This window comes from Ranitomeya variabilis, chromosome 5 (genome assembly GCF_051348905.1).
Source record: "Ranitomeya variabilis isolate aRanVar5 chromosome 5, aRanVar5.hap1, whole genome shotgun sequence".
Lineage (NCBI taxonomy): Eukaryota > Metazoa > Chordata > Amphibia > Anura > Dendrobatidae > Ranitomeya > Ranitomeya variabilis.
Genome location: NC_135236.1, coordinates 128,092,269 through 128,107,776, shown reverse-complemented (window position 1 = coordinate 128,107,776; position 15,508 = coordinate 128,092,269). Strand labels below are relative to the sequence as shown.

Sequence of the window (15,508 nt, the reverse complement as noted above, 5' to 3'; positions counted from 1 at the left end):
AGGGCGGATCCCCTCTCTCGTGGTGCCATCATGTATGATGGAAAAATGGATTTTTGTGTACTCACCTGTAAAATCCTTTTCTCCAAGCCACTCATTGGGGGGGACAGCACCCACCCTGTTGGCCTGACGGCTTGAGTATGTTCTTCGGTTTGACGTTTTATACCTTTGTATGATGTTCATGTTCTCCTACTGCTTTATCACGGAACTGGCTTGGCTGGGGCCTGTGTGTGGGTATATACTGCAGAGGAAGAGCTAATCTTTTTTGCATCTACTTAGTGTCAGCAGCATAACACCTGTAGTCATGTTTCCCCCAATGAGTGTCTCGGAGAAAAGTATTTTAAGGTGAGTACACAAAAATCCGTTTTTATTCTTGCACCAATTCTCTATAGTTTGTACAGCATAAGAGAAAAGCTACAAGATACTTACCCGATGGTATCGTTGCCCTACAACTCTTCATGCCATTTTCCTCTCTGTTTAAGAGACTGGCATTGTGGAGGAGAAACAGGTACCATGTTACATTCCGTGGGGTTGCAACAATCCACTGACAAGTGTGACATTTTTGGGTGAAGAATCATAGAGGGGAGGTTTATTAACAGTTTAAACAATAGATCACTTGAATGCTTTATGTAGCTGAAAGTTGCAGCACTTTACTTATTCTTGTGGGCAAAATTAAAAAAAAAAAAAAAAATACAAACAAATAAAATATTTTAATAGAAAAAACAAAACAATATCTACATATACAAATAGCCATTAATCTTCAGCCTCAGTCACATCTTCCAGCTTTTCAGTGGAGGGCTCATTCTGAGATATAGAAACTTTTTCACCGATTACAGGGCTGCTTGAAGGCTCCTGTGACTGGGATCTGATGTCGACTGCTTTATCAACCTCCTCCAACAAATCTGCATCGAAATCCTCAGGAATATCATCTGGATCAGTGCTTTGCGACTGAGATACATCTTGAGAAGAAGCCATAGCTAAAAGAAATAAATATTTGTTTTATCCTTCTTTTCTTTATCACGCACATTTACTGCAGAATTCCAAAGCAAATAATTTGCGGGCAACAGAAGGCAAGATCTGATTGCCTACAATGAAGTCTTTGTACAGACCACTAAAGGGGATGCAGTAAAAAAAAAAAAAAATTTGTCCATGGTGGCATTAACCAATCTGACAGTAATTCAACTGTGGTTAAAATATAAATTCCCAATACTGCAAGTTATAACATCAATATGGGTGATAACTTGCTGATCAATGGAGGTCACGAAGTTGGGACTTCCATTAATCCCAAAAATGGACCTTAGAAAGCCATGATGGAATTCAGCGGGGACCAGAAAACCAAAGTTTATAAAGTTATTGTAACCATTTATACTTCCTTTTTCCATAGCCCAGGCCCCTCAAGGCCGAAAGCAATAAGTGACTGTACAGTGTTATCAACCAACATAAATTTTATATAATAAAGTAATATATGTGCACAAGTCATACCTTGACTGTCTGCTTGGGCTTGAATTTTCTGCATTCTCTTCTCCATAGCCAAGCGCCTGTTCCTTTCTATCCTCTGAAGAGTCTCTTCACTCAGTTCAACTACACTGGATTGAGAAAGTGAGGGTGGAGATGACTGTGGGAGGGCAGAAAATACTTCAGAGGCCAAGTCCGGTCCATCCTCCTCCTTCTGTATAACAACTAAAGCAAATGGTAATTAGAGGTGTCCTTAGCCAGATACTTTGTCACTACCAAACTAAATATCCTCTTAATAAAAAAAATAAAAAAAATGGACGGAGCTGTAATGCAACGCCTATAGCAGTCTACACGTCCATATTATATTGTATGTACGAGGCATAAAGCTGGGTGTCACACACTTTTCTTTGCAGATCCCATCAATAACCACAACTCCCAAAAAGTTTGGACGCTGTGTAAAATGTAAAGAAAAAAAAAAAAAAAAAAAAAAGAATGCAATGATTTGGAAACCTTTAAACTTCAACTACTGCGGTGAACAGACATTTTTCCATTTCATTTGAAAAAAATGAAATCCTTTACAAATTGACAGCAGCAACACATCTCAAAAGAGTTGGGACATGGTTAACAGAAGCCTGGAAAAGTGTGGCACTAAAGAAAAAACAGCTGGAGGGTCATATTCCAACAAACTATTTGTATTAGAAAGGTAATTCAAGTCTCAGAGAGACAGAAGGGTTTGGGACTATAAACTTATGGCAACCTTTGACACGCTCAGAAATGAATGTATCGCATGGATCTATGTCTTTCTACATCAACTAAAAATATTTAGAATTGAGAGTCCTCAGTGGTTGATACCCTTTAATAGCTAACTGAAAAGATGGTAACAAATTGCAAGCTTTCGATACTACTCAGGTCCCTTCATCAGGCATAGAAGTAGTCTCGAAAGCTTGCAATTTACCATCTTTTCAGTTAGCCATTAAAGGGTATTGACCACTGAGGACTCAATTTAAATATTTTTTTTATCTACTGGCTAACACGGTACCAAGATAGATATCCATCTATCTATCTATCTTTCCTTTACACCAACTAAGGAATGTGCTCCTCAGACCAATTGGGGGCATCAGGACCATGGACCAGACCCCAATCACTGGACAATAAAACTTTGACACTCCTTATCTATGAACTGTTCCAATATTTACAGCCACAACTGCTTCTCCCTCTCCCATAGTGATAGTTCTGCTTCACGTCACTTGTCTTATCTATTGCACTATTCCTGTGTCATGCTGTGTATAAATATGTGATTGTTAAGTTTTTGTATTAGTCTATGCCTGAAGAGACCGGAGTAGTCTGGAAAGCTTACAATTTGTTCCCATCTTTTCAGTTAGTCATGAAAAAGGTATCAACCACTGAGGACTCTCAAATCCTAGTATTTAACAAAGTCACGTGACACTTTCAAAAGAGCATGCTAAAGAAGCAGAGTCACTTGGAAAACATGGTCAGAGGTTACTACAGAGTCTAAAAAATGTGGAACAACTTCAAAAATCTGTTCGACATAAAATTTCAAAGACAATTTCCAGACATAAAATTTCAAAGACAATTTCCAGACAGAATAGAAAAAAATTCAGAGATTCTTAAGAAATCCATCTGAACAAGGCGGATGGTCAAAACTGAATGTTCGTGATCGAATGGTCGTCATGCGGCACTGCATTTAAAGAAGCACTCCTCCCATCAAAGTTTTTATCCTCTTCATATACTGCAATCCTAATTATATAGAACTGTGTACTTACAATTGCTCATTTTGCCTTTCTACCCAGTCAATTTCTTCTCTTCTCCATGTTGAAGCAGGAAGTCTTTTGTCCTTGCATTTATCATCCACCTCTTCATGAGGCAGGTGCTCCCACTCCCCCTTGCTAGAGACTTTTGCAGTGATGACTCATAAGTCATGCAGGGAAAATTAACCTCCTGTTTCTACACAGAGCTCAGAAGGATTCAGCTGGTCAGTTTTTAATCACATGATGTCATAGACCTAATGTAAAACAGAAGCATTAACTGGGTAGAAAGGCAAAATGAGCAATTGTAAGTACTCAGTGCTATATAATATTTTCACTGCAATGTATTAAGAGGATAAAAATGTTGACGGGAGTATTTTTTTAAGTGGTAGTTACCAAGACTGTAAGCTAATGAGAACAAACAAACCTGTAATTAAGAGATTAATAAATTAGAGAGACCAGAACTAAAGTGTATGGAGCCATCGCACAGGAAGCCTCACATCTTTCCAGGTCCTGTCGGCAGGAACCATTTTATTCTATGTGGCAGCCTGAAGTCACATTAAACTCCTTTTTAATGCAACACTGGGGCATCTGCCACAATCATTTTCACACTTCACCAATCATAGAACTTTGCACATAGAAATGCACACATAATAGGTGCCATAATGGCTATTTGTACACTGAGGTTGGAAAATACCTTCTTCACTAACAAAATCTTCATGCACAATAGGGAGATCCATACGTATTCGTTTTAAGCAAGTCTAGAGGGAGGGGGATGGGAAAAAAAAAAAAATTAGGAACAAATGTACTGTTAAGATGAACATTACCAGACCGGCTTAGATCATTCATATTGTAGATTCTGCATTCACAATATACACGAAGAATGGAAGACACATGACCTGACCCATGTTGGATTTCTAAAATCTCAATTGCAAATTTAAATAGGTTCTTTATGGGCACCTGCATCACAATAGGATATTCACTTAGTATAACACTCACTGTGGGCTTGATGTTCGTACTTGTGACTTTATTTGGTTCTCTTTATCAACTTTTAGGACTTACGTATAAATTTGCCTAAACTACATCAGATTTACACACAACTGTGAACCCTTCAGAATTTCCCATACATTTTCAAGCACCACTGTACAAACCACAGAAAAAAAAAATCATGCTGTTGCTGAAGTTTCATCAACATATTTGCTGCCTGTTACAGTATCCGTGAATTATAGAAAGCAGGGATAAGCGGAAGTTCGGGTTCTGGTTTCCGACCGAAAGTTTATTCCAAAGTTCAGAACTGAAACCAAACCCCACTGAAAACAATGGGAACATGAGTTTTTGAGCTGGAAAAAAATTCTCTTTCTGCAACGGACATCTCATGGAACTCTGAACATTGCAACAGATACCTCTGGGAAAGGTTTGTGTTCTGTCTTAGCACTGGACACCAACCGTCCGATGCAAACCCTGAACTTTTAATTTTGGGTTCGCTCATCTCTAATAACGAGTCATCATCCAGAGAGGACAAAGGTTGGACTGGAAAACCTCTAAGAATCTGTGCACATGTTGCAGATTTGTTACAAAACCTGAAGTTCTCGTAGTCCCAGCAGAGTGAATGAGATTCCTGTAGTCTCATGCACATGTTGGTGCATCTGCAGCACATCAATTCATTCAGTGTTTTGTTGTTGTTTTTTTACTGCAGATTTCAACCAAACTAAAGAATGGGAAAAACGAATTAAAACAAAAACCTGTTTCTCCTACGTATCATTGGGGGACACAGGACGAATGGGTGTTATGCTGCTGCCACCAGGAGGACACTAAGTTAAACACACACAAAAGATTAACTCCTCCCCTGCAGTATACACCCACAGGCTGGACAATCCAGAGCCAGTTCTTACTTAGTGTCTCAGGAGGCACTTGGGTCCTCAGGACCCCACCAATTTTTAGTTTTTGATTTAACGGAAAGAAGGGAGCGACAGGCAAATTTTTAGCTCTGATCTCTCCCGCACCAACAACGGGCAAGTACACGGAGCGTTCCTCCTGTATCCTTTCCCGCAACGATGGATGCCAGCCCTGGCTCACCTTTCAGTGTGGCGACGGTTCCCTAGCGTCCCGATCTCCTTCCATCCTTCTCAGGCGACCATGGGGACTAATCATCCACCTAAGTCTCCTGGAGCCAGGGCACAGCCGGACAAATTGACAGGGCGTCCGCGCAGCCGCCCACTGCACCACCACTGATATAGTGGCTGATACATGGCGGCAGTAGCTCTCCACCCTCTCCCTATCATGGTGAAGGTGGATGGAGCATCGGTCCCATCGCACAAGGTAAGTGCGGGGACCGACCAGCTGGCAGCAGGGGGCCCCCCTTACTCTCTTCTAAATGCGGCCCTGCAGTCGCGGGACAATGTGCGGCTCTGCAGCCGCGGGGCAGCGTGCGGCTCTGCAGCCGCGGGGCAGCGTGCGGCTCTGCAGCCGCGGGGCAACGTGCGGTTCTGCAGCCGCGGGGCAGCGGGTGGCTCTGCAGCCGCGGGGCAGCGTGCGGCTCTATAGCCGCTGGGCAGCGTTTCCTTTCTGAGAGGGCTCGGCGGCTCCCAGGCCTGGGTCGGACTACAGCGCCCGCCCACAAGCATGCCGCCGCCCGCCCACGACACGCCCCCTCCCTGGGCGCTTCTCGCTCCCGAGAAGCGCCCTTCTCACTTCTCGGCGGCCATCTTGGACCAGGAAGTGCACTGGCGGCTCTGCAGCACCGCAGCGCTCAGGACAGGAGGAAAGCTTCAGGATCTCCCTGCCAAGCCACCGCGGATCCTAGGTGAGACGCACCCAATAGGATTGCCTCTCTCCCCTGCCAGTACGCTCACTCCACAGCAAATATGTCACAGTCTACGCAAAAACGGACTGGAAAGACCCACTCTGTTATTTTTGCTGTGTGCACCTCCTGCAAGATTTCTCTGCCCCGAGGTCACACCACCCCGCTGTGCTCTGCCTGTGAAATGCCCGCGGCACAGGATAATCCGGCCTCTGACCCGGAATGTACTGAACCTAGTACCCCCGCATGGGCGTCCTCCCTTGCTCGATCTGTGGCATCCTTGGAAAGGACGATACAGTCCCTCCGTGAGCCGTCCCTTACCCAGGGTACTTCCAAGGATGATGTAACGCGGTCTAAGAACCCCTCACGGCCCAGAGGTCGTTCCGTTTCCAGAAGCCCTCACTCATATAGAAAGAGGTCCAGGGTAATATCTCCGGTCCGTGATCAGCCTTCTGGTTCAGAGAGCGAAGTCTCTCGTCACTCATCCCCAGATCATAGCAGGGAATCTTTTCTGGACGACGCTTCCAGCGTGTCCTGTTCCCCAGAGTACCGTCATGACCAAGAGACCCTTGATTCTCTCATAGACTCTGTAAGTCAGACTCTACAGTTAGAGGAGGAAGCCCCGTCTAAGGCGGCTCATCCCGTGTCATTTGGGCGGACTACAAAGGCTCATAGGTTTTTTCCCACGCATCCTCAATTCAAGGACATTGTCGATCTCCATAGAGTCCGTCCGGATAAACGCTTCTCAGGTCAGAAGGCTATGCAATTGAAGTATCCGTTTGCTCAGGACCTTGCTAAGGAGTGGTCTCAGTCACCCTCCGTGGACCCGCCAGTGTCGCGGCTAGCCACAAAGGCGGTTCTATCTTCCTCCGAGGGCGCGTCCATCAAGCATCCCACGGATAGACAAATTGATCAGATGGCTCGCTCGGCTTTTGAAGCTTCCTCGGCTTCTCTCTTTCCTTCTTTTGCCGCCACATGGGTTGCAAAAGCCATGTCCCATTGGGCCGAGTCTTTAGCCTCTACTGCACTTCATGCCGACTTACCCCCTGAGGTTTCTCACCTGGCCACTCAGATTGCCAGAGCGGGGGACTTTGTAGTTTCCGCATCCTTAGACGCGGCCAACTGTGCCTCACAGGCAGCGGCCAATGCTGTCACGGTCCGCAGATCCCTTTGGCTCAGGGACTGGAAAGCGGACTCAGGATCCAAAAAATCTCTCACGTCCCTTCCATACCAGGGTGAACGTCTGTTTGGGGACAAACTAGATAAAATGATCGCAGACTCCACAGGGGGAAAGAGCAAATTCCTTCCCCAGCAACGGACCTTTCGTCCCTTTCGCAACCAACAGGGCCGAGGCCGATATTTCCGTTTCGGTTCCAACTGGTCCAATCCTTCCTCCGCGCCACCTGGCGTCGGGAGAGGTCAGCGCAAGGACAGAACCTCCCAGCCATCTTACAAACCTTCTCCCTCTTGGAGAGGCAGACCCAGACAACAGGGGTCCAGGGGGTCCAGATCTAACAGGTCTCCTCCTCAATGACTCTTGGCAGACGCCAAAGGACACCGACAGAGTTGGCGGCCGCCTACTCTTCTTTCGGGACGCGTGGCTCTCGGTAGTTCCCGACCGATGGGTCCGCGATCTGGTATCCGTCGGTTACAAGATAGAGTTTGTCTCTCTTCCCCCATCTCGTTTCTTTCAGTCCCCTCCTCCCAGAGCAAGGGTCCGTCAGTATTTCCAGGCCATAAAATCGCTATGGGACGACGGGGTCATCATCCCGGTACCTCAGGACGAAAGGTACCAAGGTTTTTATTCCAATCTTTTCATTGTACCAAAGAAGGACGGCTCCGTACGTCCGATATTGGACCTCAAACTCCTCAACAGGTACGTCCGTGTGCGTCAATTCCGAATGGAGTCCCTCCGCTCGGTAATTGCCTCTCTGGAAGAGGGCGAGTTTCTTGCATCTCTAGATGTTCAAGACGCTTACCTGCACATTCCCATTCTGCCGTCTCATCAGCGCTTTCTCCGCTTCGCGGTCCAGGGCCACCATTTTCAGTTTGTCGCCCTACCGTTCGGGCTGGCCACCGCTCCTCGGGTGTTCACCAAGGTCATGGCGGCTGCCGTGGCCATTCTCCATGCTCGAGGCATAGTGGTGTTGCCCTACCTGGACGACATTCTTATAAAGGGTCCCTCTTTCCGGTCCTGTTCAGAGGCGGTAGATGTCACTATAAATACTCTTTCACGCCTGGGCTGGAAACTCAATTTCAAAAAATCTTCCCCAGTCCCGGCCCAAACCATACCCTACCTGGGCATGATCTTAGACTCCTCTCAGGGTCTAGTACTCTTGCCTCCGGAAAAGGTATCTACTCTACAGAGAGAGGTCCGGAAGCTTGCTCAACCTCGCTCTCACTCCCTACGCTTCTCCATGAGGGTACTCGGCAGGATGGTGGCGGCAATGGAGGCAGTGCCCTTTGCGGTTTTTCACCTCCGGCCCTTACAACACGCCATTCTGGCAGTATGGGACAGGAATCCCGCCTCGCTCGACCGCCGTCTCCTTCTCTCTCGCCAAATCAGACAATCCCTCAAGTGGTGGACCGAGAGGTCCTCCCTGACTCGGGGGAAGTCTTTCCTTCCGGTGCACTGGCTGGTTGTCACAACGGACGCCAGTCTCTTCGGCTGGGGTGCAGTGTTCCAGCGTCACTCGACCCAGGGTCGCTGGTCGCCGCAGGAGTCCCAGCTACCCATCAATATCTTAGAGATTCGGGCAATCAGACTAGCCCTCCATCATTTTCAGCAGTTCCTCTCCGGACGTGCGGTAAGAGTCCAGTCCGACAACGCTACTGCAGTAGCCTACGTCAACCGTCAAGGGGGCACTCGCAGCAGGGCGGCCATGGTCGAGGTGACGCTAATTCTCCGTTGGGCCGAGGCACATCATTCCATTCTCTCAGCAGTTTTCATACCAGGCGTGGAAAACTGGGAAGCGGACTTTCTAAGTCGCCACAGCCTCGATCCCGGAGAGTGGTCTCTTCATCCCGCAGTCTTTCACCAGATCTGCTCTCGTTGGGGGACCCCGGACGTGGATCTAATGGCATCCCGCCTCAATTGTCAGGTTCCCGTCTTCATGGCCAGGTCTCACGACCCCTCAGCCTTCGGAGCCGACGCTCTCGTCCTCTCATGGCAGGGCTTCAGTCTCCCATACATCTTTCCCCCAATTCCCCTTCTGGGGAAGGTTATCAGGAAGATCAGGGCAGAACGGATTCCAGTAATCCTCATCGCTCCGGATTGGCCACGCAGGACATGGTATGCCGAGATGGTTCAACTGGTCTCAGACGTACCTTGGAGGCTGCCGAATCGCGCAGACCTCCTGTCTCAAGGGCCCATTTACCACCCGAACTCAGAGGCCCTGTGTTTAACGGCGTGGCCGTTGAGTCCTGGGTTCTGAGGCAGAAGGGGTTGTCTCAGACGGTGATATCTACCATGCTCCGTGCACGCAAGTCTTCTTCTATGCGCATCTACCACCGCGCTTGGAAGGCATACTTCGCCTGGTGCAGGGATCGGAGGCGTTCCCCCCTCCGTTTTTCTATTCCTCACATTTTGGAATTCCTCCAATCAGGCGTAGACTTGGGTCTTGCACTCAGCTCTCTTAAGGGCCAAATTTCTGCTCTCTCGGTCCTTTTTCAGAGAAGGATCGCAAACAGATTGCAGGTCAGGACCTTTATCCAGGGGGTTTCTCATATGGTTCCGCCTTACAAGATGCCTTTGGAACCATGGGACCTGAACCTAGTTCTCTGTGCTCTTCAAGAGCCACCTTTTGAGCCCTTGCACGAGGTGTCTTTACTGTTCTTGTCTTGGAAGATTGTCTTCCTCGTGGCTGTCACGTCTATTCGACGTGTCTCTGAGCTGGCAGCTCTGTCGTGCCGGCCTCCTTTCCTCGTGTTCCACCAGGATAAGGTAGTTCTGCGGACATGTCCGACTTTTCTTCCGAAGGTCGTTTCCTCTTTCCATCTTAATGAGGAAATTGTTCTTCCCTCACTGTGCCCTGCGCCTTCCCACCCCACGGAAAGGGCGCTCCACACTCTGGACTTAGTGAGGGGTCTCAGACGTTATGTCTCCAGGACTGCGTCTTTCCGTAGATCAGATGCCTTGTTTGTTCTTCCGGAGGGGCCACGGAAGGGACTACCCGCTTCCAAGGCCTCCATTGCCAAGTGGATTCGTTCCGCCATCCAAGAGTCCTACCGTGTCAAGGGTCACGCTGCACCTCCGGGGATCAAGGCTCATTCTACCCGGTCAGTCGGCGCGTCCTGGGCCATCCGGCACCAGGCATCGGCAGCACAAGTCTGCAAGGCTGCTACATGGTCCAGTCTACATACGTTCACGAAACACTACCATGTGCACTTTCAGGCTTCGGCAGACGCTTCCGTCGGTAGGCGAATCCTACAAGCGGCTGTGTCTCATCTGTAGTTGTAGGCTCGCACAGCATTTATAACTTCTGGTGACCCACCCAGGGACTGCTTTGGGACGTCCCATTCGTCCTGTGTCCCCCAATGATACGTAGGAGAAAAGGAGATTTTTGTGTACTCACCGTAAAATCTTTTTCTCCGAGTCATCATTGGGGGACACAGCACCCTCCCTGTTAGCCTAGTTGGCTCAATTGTTCTTTTCAGTCTGTGTTTTGACTATGACATGTTTTCTGTTTGATAACTGGTTTACTCCTACTGCTTTGTTACCGAACTGGCTCTGGATTGTCCAGCCTGTGGGTGTATACTGCAGGGGAGGAGTTAATCTTTTGTGTGTGTTTAACTTAGTGTCCTCCTGGTGGCAGCAGCATAACACCCATTCGTCCTGTGTCCCCCAATGATGACTCGGAGAAAAAGATTTTACGGTGAGTACACAAAAATCTCCTTATTTTATGCTGTTTCTTGCCAACACATCAGTATTTACAGCAGATTTGAATTTTTTTCTGCTGCAAATATCACGGTCGGACTGACTCAATAGGTGAAATGAAAACAATTTATAAGACACATTGCCGAACATTCTTCTCCATTTTCGCTCATTGGTTCACAAAATAATTTTTTTTTTTTATTTTTATTAAAAACAAAACTAGAAAAGTCGATGGTTGTTGAAACTAGTCTTAACAGTTTTCACCCTCAAAAAGACCAAAGGCAGCCTGCTCTCTCCCTCTTGTCAGCAGATACTAACCAATCTGTACAAGCAGTATTTTTCAATCTACAGCCATTGTTCACCAATCTTCTACTTTCCTAGTTTTTTTTTTTAAATAATAAAAGTCATTTTTATGTAGTGAAATTTCTGTGAACCAATTTGCTTATTCTACACACTAATTATACAAAAATAATCTCCGCCTTCGCTCACCTGCACTTCCTTCTTGTTTCCTAGAGTCTCCAGTCGATTGAGAAAGTCCTCAAACTGCAGCTTAGGAAAAAGTCTGTGTGCCCAATTCTCCATCTGCCTAATAAGCACTTTCAAATCCTCTGCCTGCAAAAAGAGTGAAAAACAAACAGATCCCCAACTGAAGTCCCATCCAGCACACGCACACTAACATACTTAGGCGCTCTGTTTAAAGTACTCTCTATGGCACAAATGCTGAATACACAAAAAAAAAATGCATTGATAACATGAAGGTTATGGCCTCGGATCTGAATTCTGGCATGAGTTTGAAACTTAGCAAAATTTTTGCACAACATGAAGTTCCACTAAAATTTTGCAGGAGTGTCTGACTCCACCAAGTCCCTTCAAAACTCATGAGAAAAACTGCTGGTCTTGATGAATCAGAGGCTGTATGTTAGGAAAAAAAAAATCTATTTTGTAAATTACCATTATATTATTATGAATGGGGCTCCGCCCGCGGATGTTAACCTGTTAAATCCTGCTGTCAATCACTGATAGCGAGATTTAAACCCTCAGGCCAGAAGCATGTCAAGAAGAAGACCCCCATGTCTGTCATTGTAAATCTCTGAATGCTGGCTTGTGATTTTTGCTCTACATAACTGATTCAGCTGCACTATGTGTAGCACAGGTGATCAGATGATCACAGCTTCAAGTCACCTAAGAGGTTTATTGCATTCATTAACCCCTTCATGACCTTGGGTTTTTCCATGTTTGTTTTTCGCTCCCCTTCTTCCCAGAGCCATAATGTTTATTTTTCCAAGTTGTACTTTTGAACAACATCATTGGTTTTACCATGTAGTGTACTAGAAAATGGGAAAAAAAATTCCAAGTGCGGTGAAATTGCGGAAAAAAAAAAGTGCAATCCCATGGGTGTTTTTTTGTTTGGCTTTTTTGCTAGGTTCACTAAATGCTAAAAATGCCATTATGATTCTCCAGGTCATTACGAGTTCATAGACACCAAACATGTCTACGTTATTTTTTATCTGTGGTGAAAAAAAATCCCAAATTCTGCAAAAAAAAAAAAATTGCGCCATTTTCCGATACTCGTAGAGTCTCCATTTTTCTAGATCTGGGGTTGGCTGAGGGCTTATTTTTTGCATGCCGAGCTGCCGTTTTTAATTATACCATTTCGGTGCAGATACGTTCTTTTGATCGCCCGTTATTGCATTTTAATGCAATGTCGCGGTGAACAAAAAAAACACAATTTTAGCGTTTTAAATTTTTTACTCACTACGCCGTTTAGCGATCAGGTTAATCTTTTTTAATTGATAGATCTGGCGATTCTGAATAGGGTGAAAGGGGGCGATTTAAACTTTATTTTTATTTCATTTTTTTAAAACTTTTTTTTTTTTTTTTTACTTTTGCCATGCTTCAATAGCCTCCATGGGAGGCTAGAAGCTGGCATAGCCTGATCGGCTCTGCTACATAGCAGCGATCATCAGATCGCTCCTATGTAGCTTAATTACAGGCTTGCTATGAGTGCCGACCACAGGGTGGCGCTCACAGCAAGCCGGCATCAGCAACTATAGAGGTCTCAAGGAGACCTCTGGTTACTATGCCGACCCATCGCTGATCCCGATCATGTGACGAAGGTCGGCGATGAGCGCATCTCCGGCCGGAAGCAGTAGATAAATGGCGCTGTCAGCGTTTGACAGCGGCATTAAACTAGTTAATAGCGGCGGGTGAATCGCGATTCCACTCGCCACTATTGCGCGCACATGTCAGCTGTTCAAAACAGCTGACATGTGGCGGCTTTGACGTGGGCTCACTGCCGGAGCCCACATCAAAAGGGGGAGATCTGACATTGGACGTACTATCATGTCCAAGGTCAGAAAGGGATTAAAAATTGTGAAAAAATAAAATAAAAAATACATGTTTGGTATCTGCGTAGTGCGTACTCGTATTGACCTGGGGAGTCATATTGCCACATCAGTTTTAGCATATGAACAAGATAAGTAAAAATATTAGGAAAAAAAAAATATATATATATATATATATATATATATATATATATATATATATATATATATATATATACACATATACATATACATACATATACACATATATACATATATATATACACATATATATATACACATATATACATATATATATACACATATACATATACATATACACATATACATATATATACACATATATATATACACACATATACATATATATATACACATATACATATATATATACACATATACATATATATATACACATATACATATATATATACACATATACATATATATATACACATATACATACACATACACACACACATACACATACATATACATATATATACACATACATATATACATACACACACACACACACACACACACACACACACACACACATACACACACACACATACATACACACACATACATACACATACATACACATACATACACATACATACACATACATACACATACATACATATACATATACACATACATACACATACATACACATACATACATATATACACATACATACATACATATACATACATATACACATACACACATTTTTTTTTTGCAATTTCTCCACAATTGGAATTTTATTTTCCTGTTTTCCAGTACACTATAGGTAAAACCAATGGTGTCATTCAAAAGTACAACTTATCTCGCAAAAAAACAAGCCCTCATAAGGCTATATTGATGGAGAAATAAAGTTACGGCTTTTGGAAGAAGAGAAGGAAAAAACGAAAGCACAAAATCGAAAGGTCATGGAGTTAAAAAGCAGCTTCTGCTGTAAAGAACATTTTTTTTGCTAATACAGGAGAATGCCGAGTGTTAAAGAGCACAAGCGCCAGAGTCACCAAACCACCGCTTACCTCATGTCCCTTGCCTTTGAATTTTGTGCCATCAAACAGATGCCTTAAAGCAGGCAAGCCACGCTGTGAAGTGAGCCTAGAGGGAGATACGTAATGTCCCCAATATTATAGAAGGCAGTATTTTTGCGGTATTTTGCAGTATTTCTAAAGCAGCTGTATTACAAAAAATTAACAATTATAAAGAGAAGAGAAGTAATCGGAGGGCACATAGCTTCCTCTTTCCCAGCGTCAACGCATTCCCTGCCTGAATGGAGTGCAGGGGAGCAGAGTGCCACTTATTGGGAGGGTGGGAAGCTGCCAGTGAAAGGTTACCAAGTGCAGCAGGCATCAAGCTGCATGTAAAGAGCGCTCAGCCTGCATCAACAGGACCTGAGTGCAGTACCCCAGAACAGCCACTAGACAGCACTCAGCTGCGGTGTTCCGGCTCCACGCACTGCACTCCTGACTGGTAACAGCTGACCGATGCAGGTGCCACATGGCAAACCACCAATCTGACATCCATGACCCATCCTATGAGTACAGCAATATTATAACCCTGGACAACTCAAGCTGTAGCACAGTCTGACACTTATTTCAGGAAGGACTCATCTTTTGCACAAAAAAAACAATTAGGCCTGTTCACATCACATTTTGAGCCACAGGTCTGAAGTATATACAGTGGGTACGGAAAGTATTCAAACCCCTTTAAATTTTTCACTTTTTGCTTCATTGCAGCCATATGGTAAATTCAAAAAAGTTCATTTTTTTCTCATTAATGTACACTCTGCACCTCATCTTGAGCATTGGTGCACAGCCATTTTCATGTCTCTCCAGAGATGATCAATTGGGTTTAGGTCAGGGCTCTGGCTGGGCCAGTCAAGAATGGTCACAGAGTTGTTCTGAAGACACTCCTTTGTTATTTTAGCTGTGTGCTTAGGGTGATTGTCTTGTTGGAAGGTGAACCTTCGGCCAAGTCTGAGGTCCAGGGCACTCTGGAAGAGGTTTTCATCCAGGATATCTCTGTACTTGGCCGCATTCATGTTCCTTCAATGGCAACCAGTCCTGTCCCTGCAGCTGAAGAACACCCCCATAGCATGATGCTGCCACCACCATGTTTCACTGTTGGGATTGTATGGGGCAGCTGTGCCTGGTTTTCTCCAGACATACCGCTAAGGGTATGTGTCCATGTTCAGGATTGCATCAGGATTTGGTCAGGATTTTTCATCAGTATTTGTAAGCCAAAACCA

At 45.2% G+C, this 15,508-nt stretch overlaps 1 protein-coding gene and 1 non-coding gene across 3 annotated transcripts in view; both read right to left on the bottom strand.

The window, feature by feature from the left end:
• Positions 1 to 692: 692 nt before the first annotated feature.
• The window catches only part of TIPIN (TIMELESS interacting protein), a 36,691-nt gene continuing 21,875 nt past the window's right edge, over positions 693 to 15,508 (bottom strand). For both annotated transcript variants that reach the window (XM_077263269.1, XM_077263268.1), the window contains 5 exons: positions 14,283 to 14,358; positions 11,381 to 11,503; positions 3,916 to 3,979; positions 1,480 to 1,677; positions 693 to 974 (listed from right to left, as the gene is read on the bottom strand). In XM_077263269.1, the coding sequence (XP_077119384.1) occupies positions 751 to 974; positions 1,480 to 1,677; positions 3,916 to 3,979; positions 11,381 to 11,503; positions 14,283 to 14,358 (685 nt within the window). In that variant the 3' untranslated portion in view covers positions 693 to 750. The remainder of the gene's footprint in view (positions 975 to 1,479; positions 1,678 to 3,915; positions 3,980 to 11,380; positions 11,504 to 14,282; positions 14,359 to 15,508) is intronic.
• LOC143777276 (small Cajal body-specific RNA 14) lies at positions 3,687 to 3,816 on the bottom strand. The gene has a single exon (XR_013216071.1).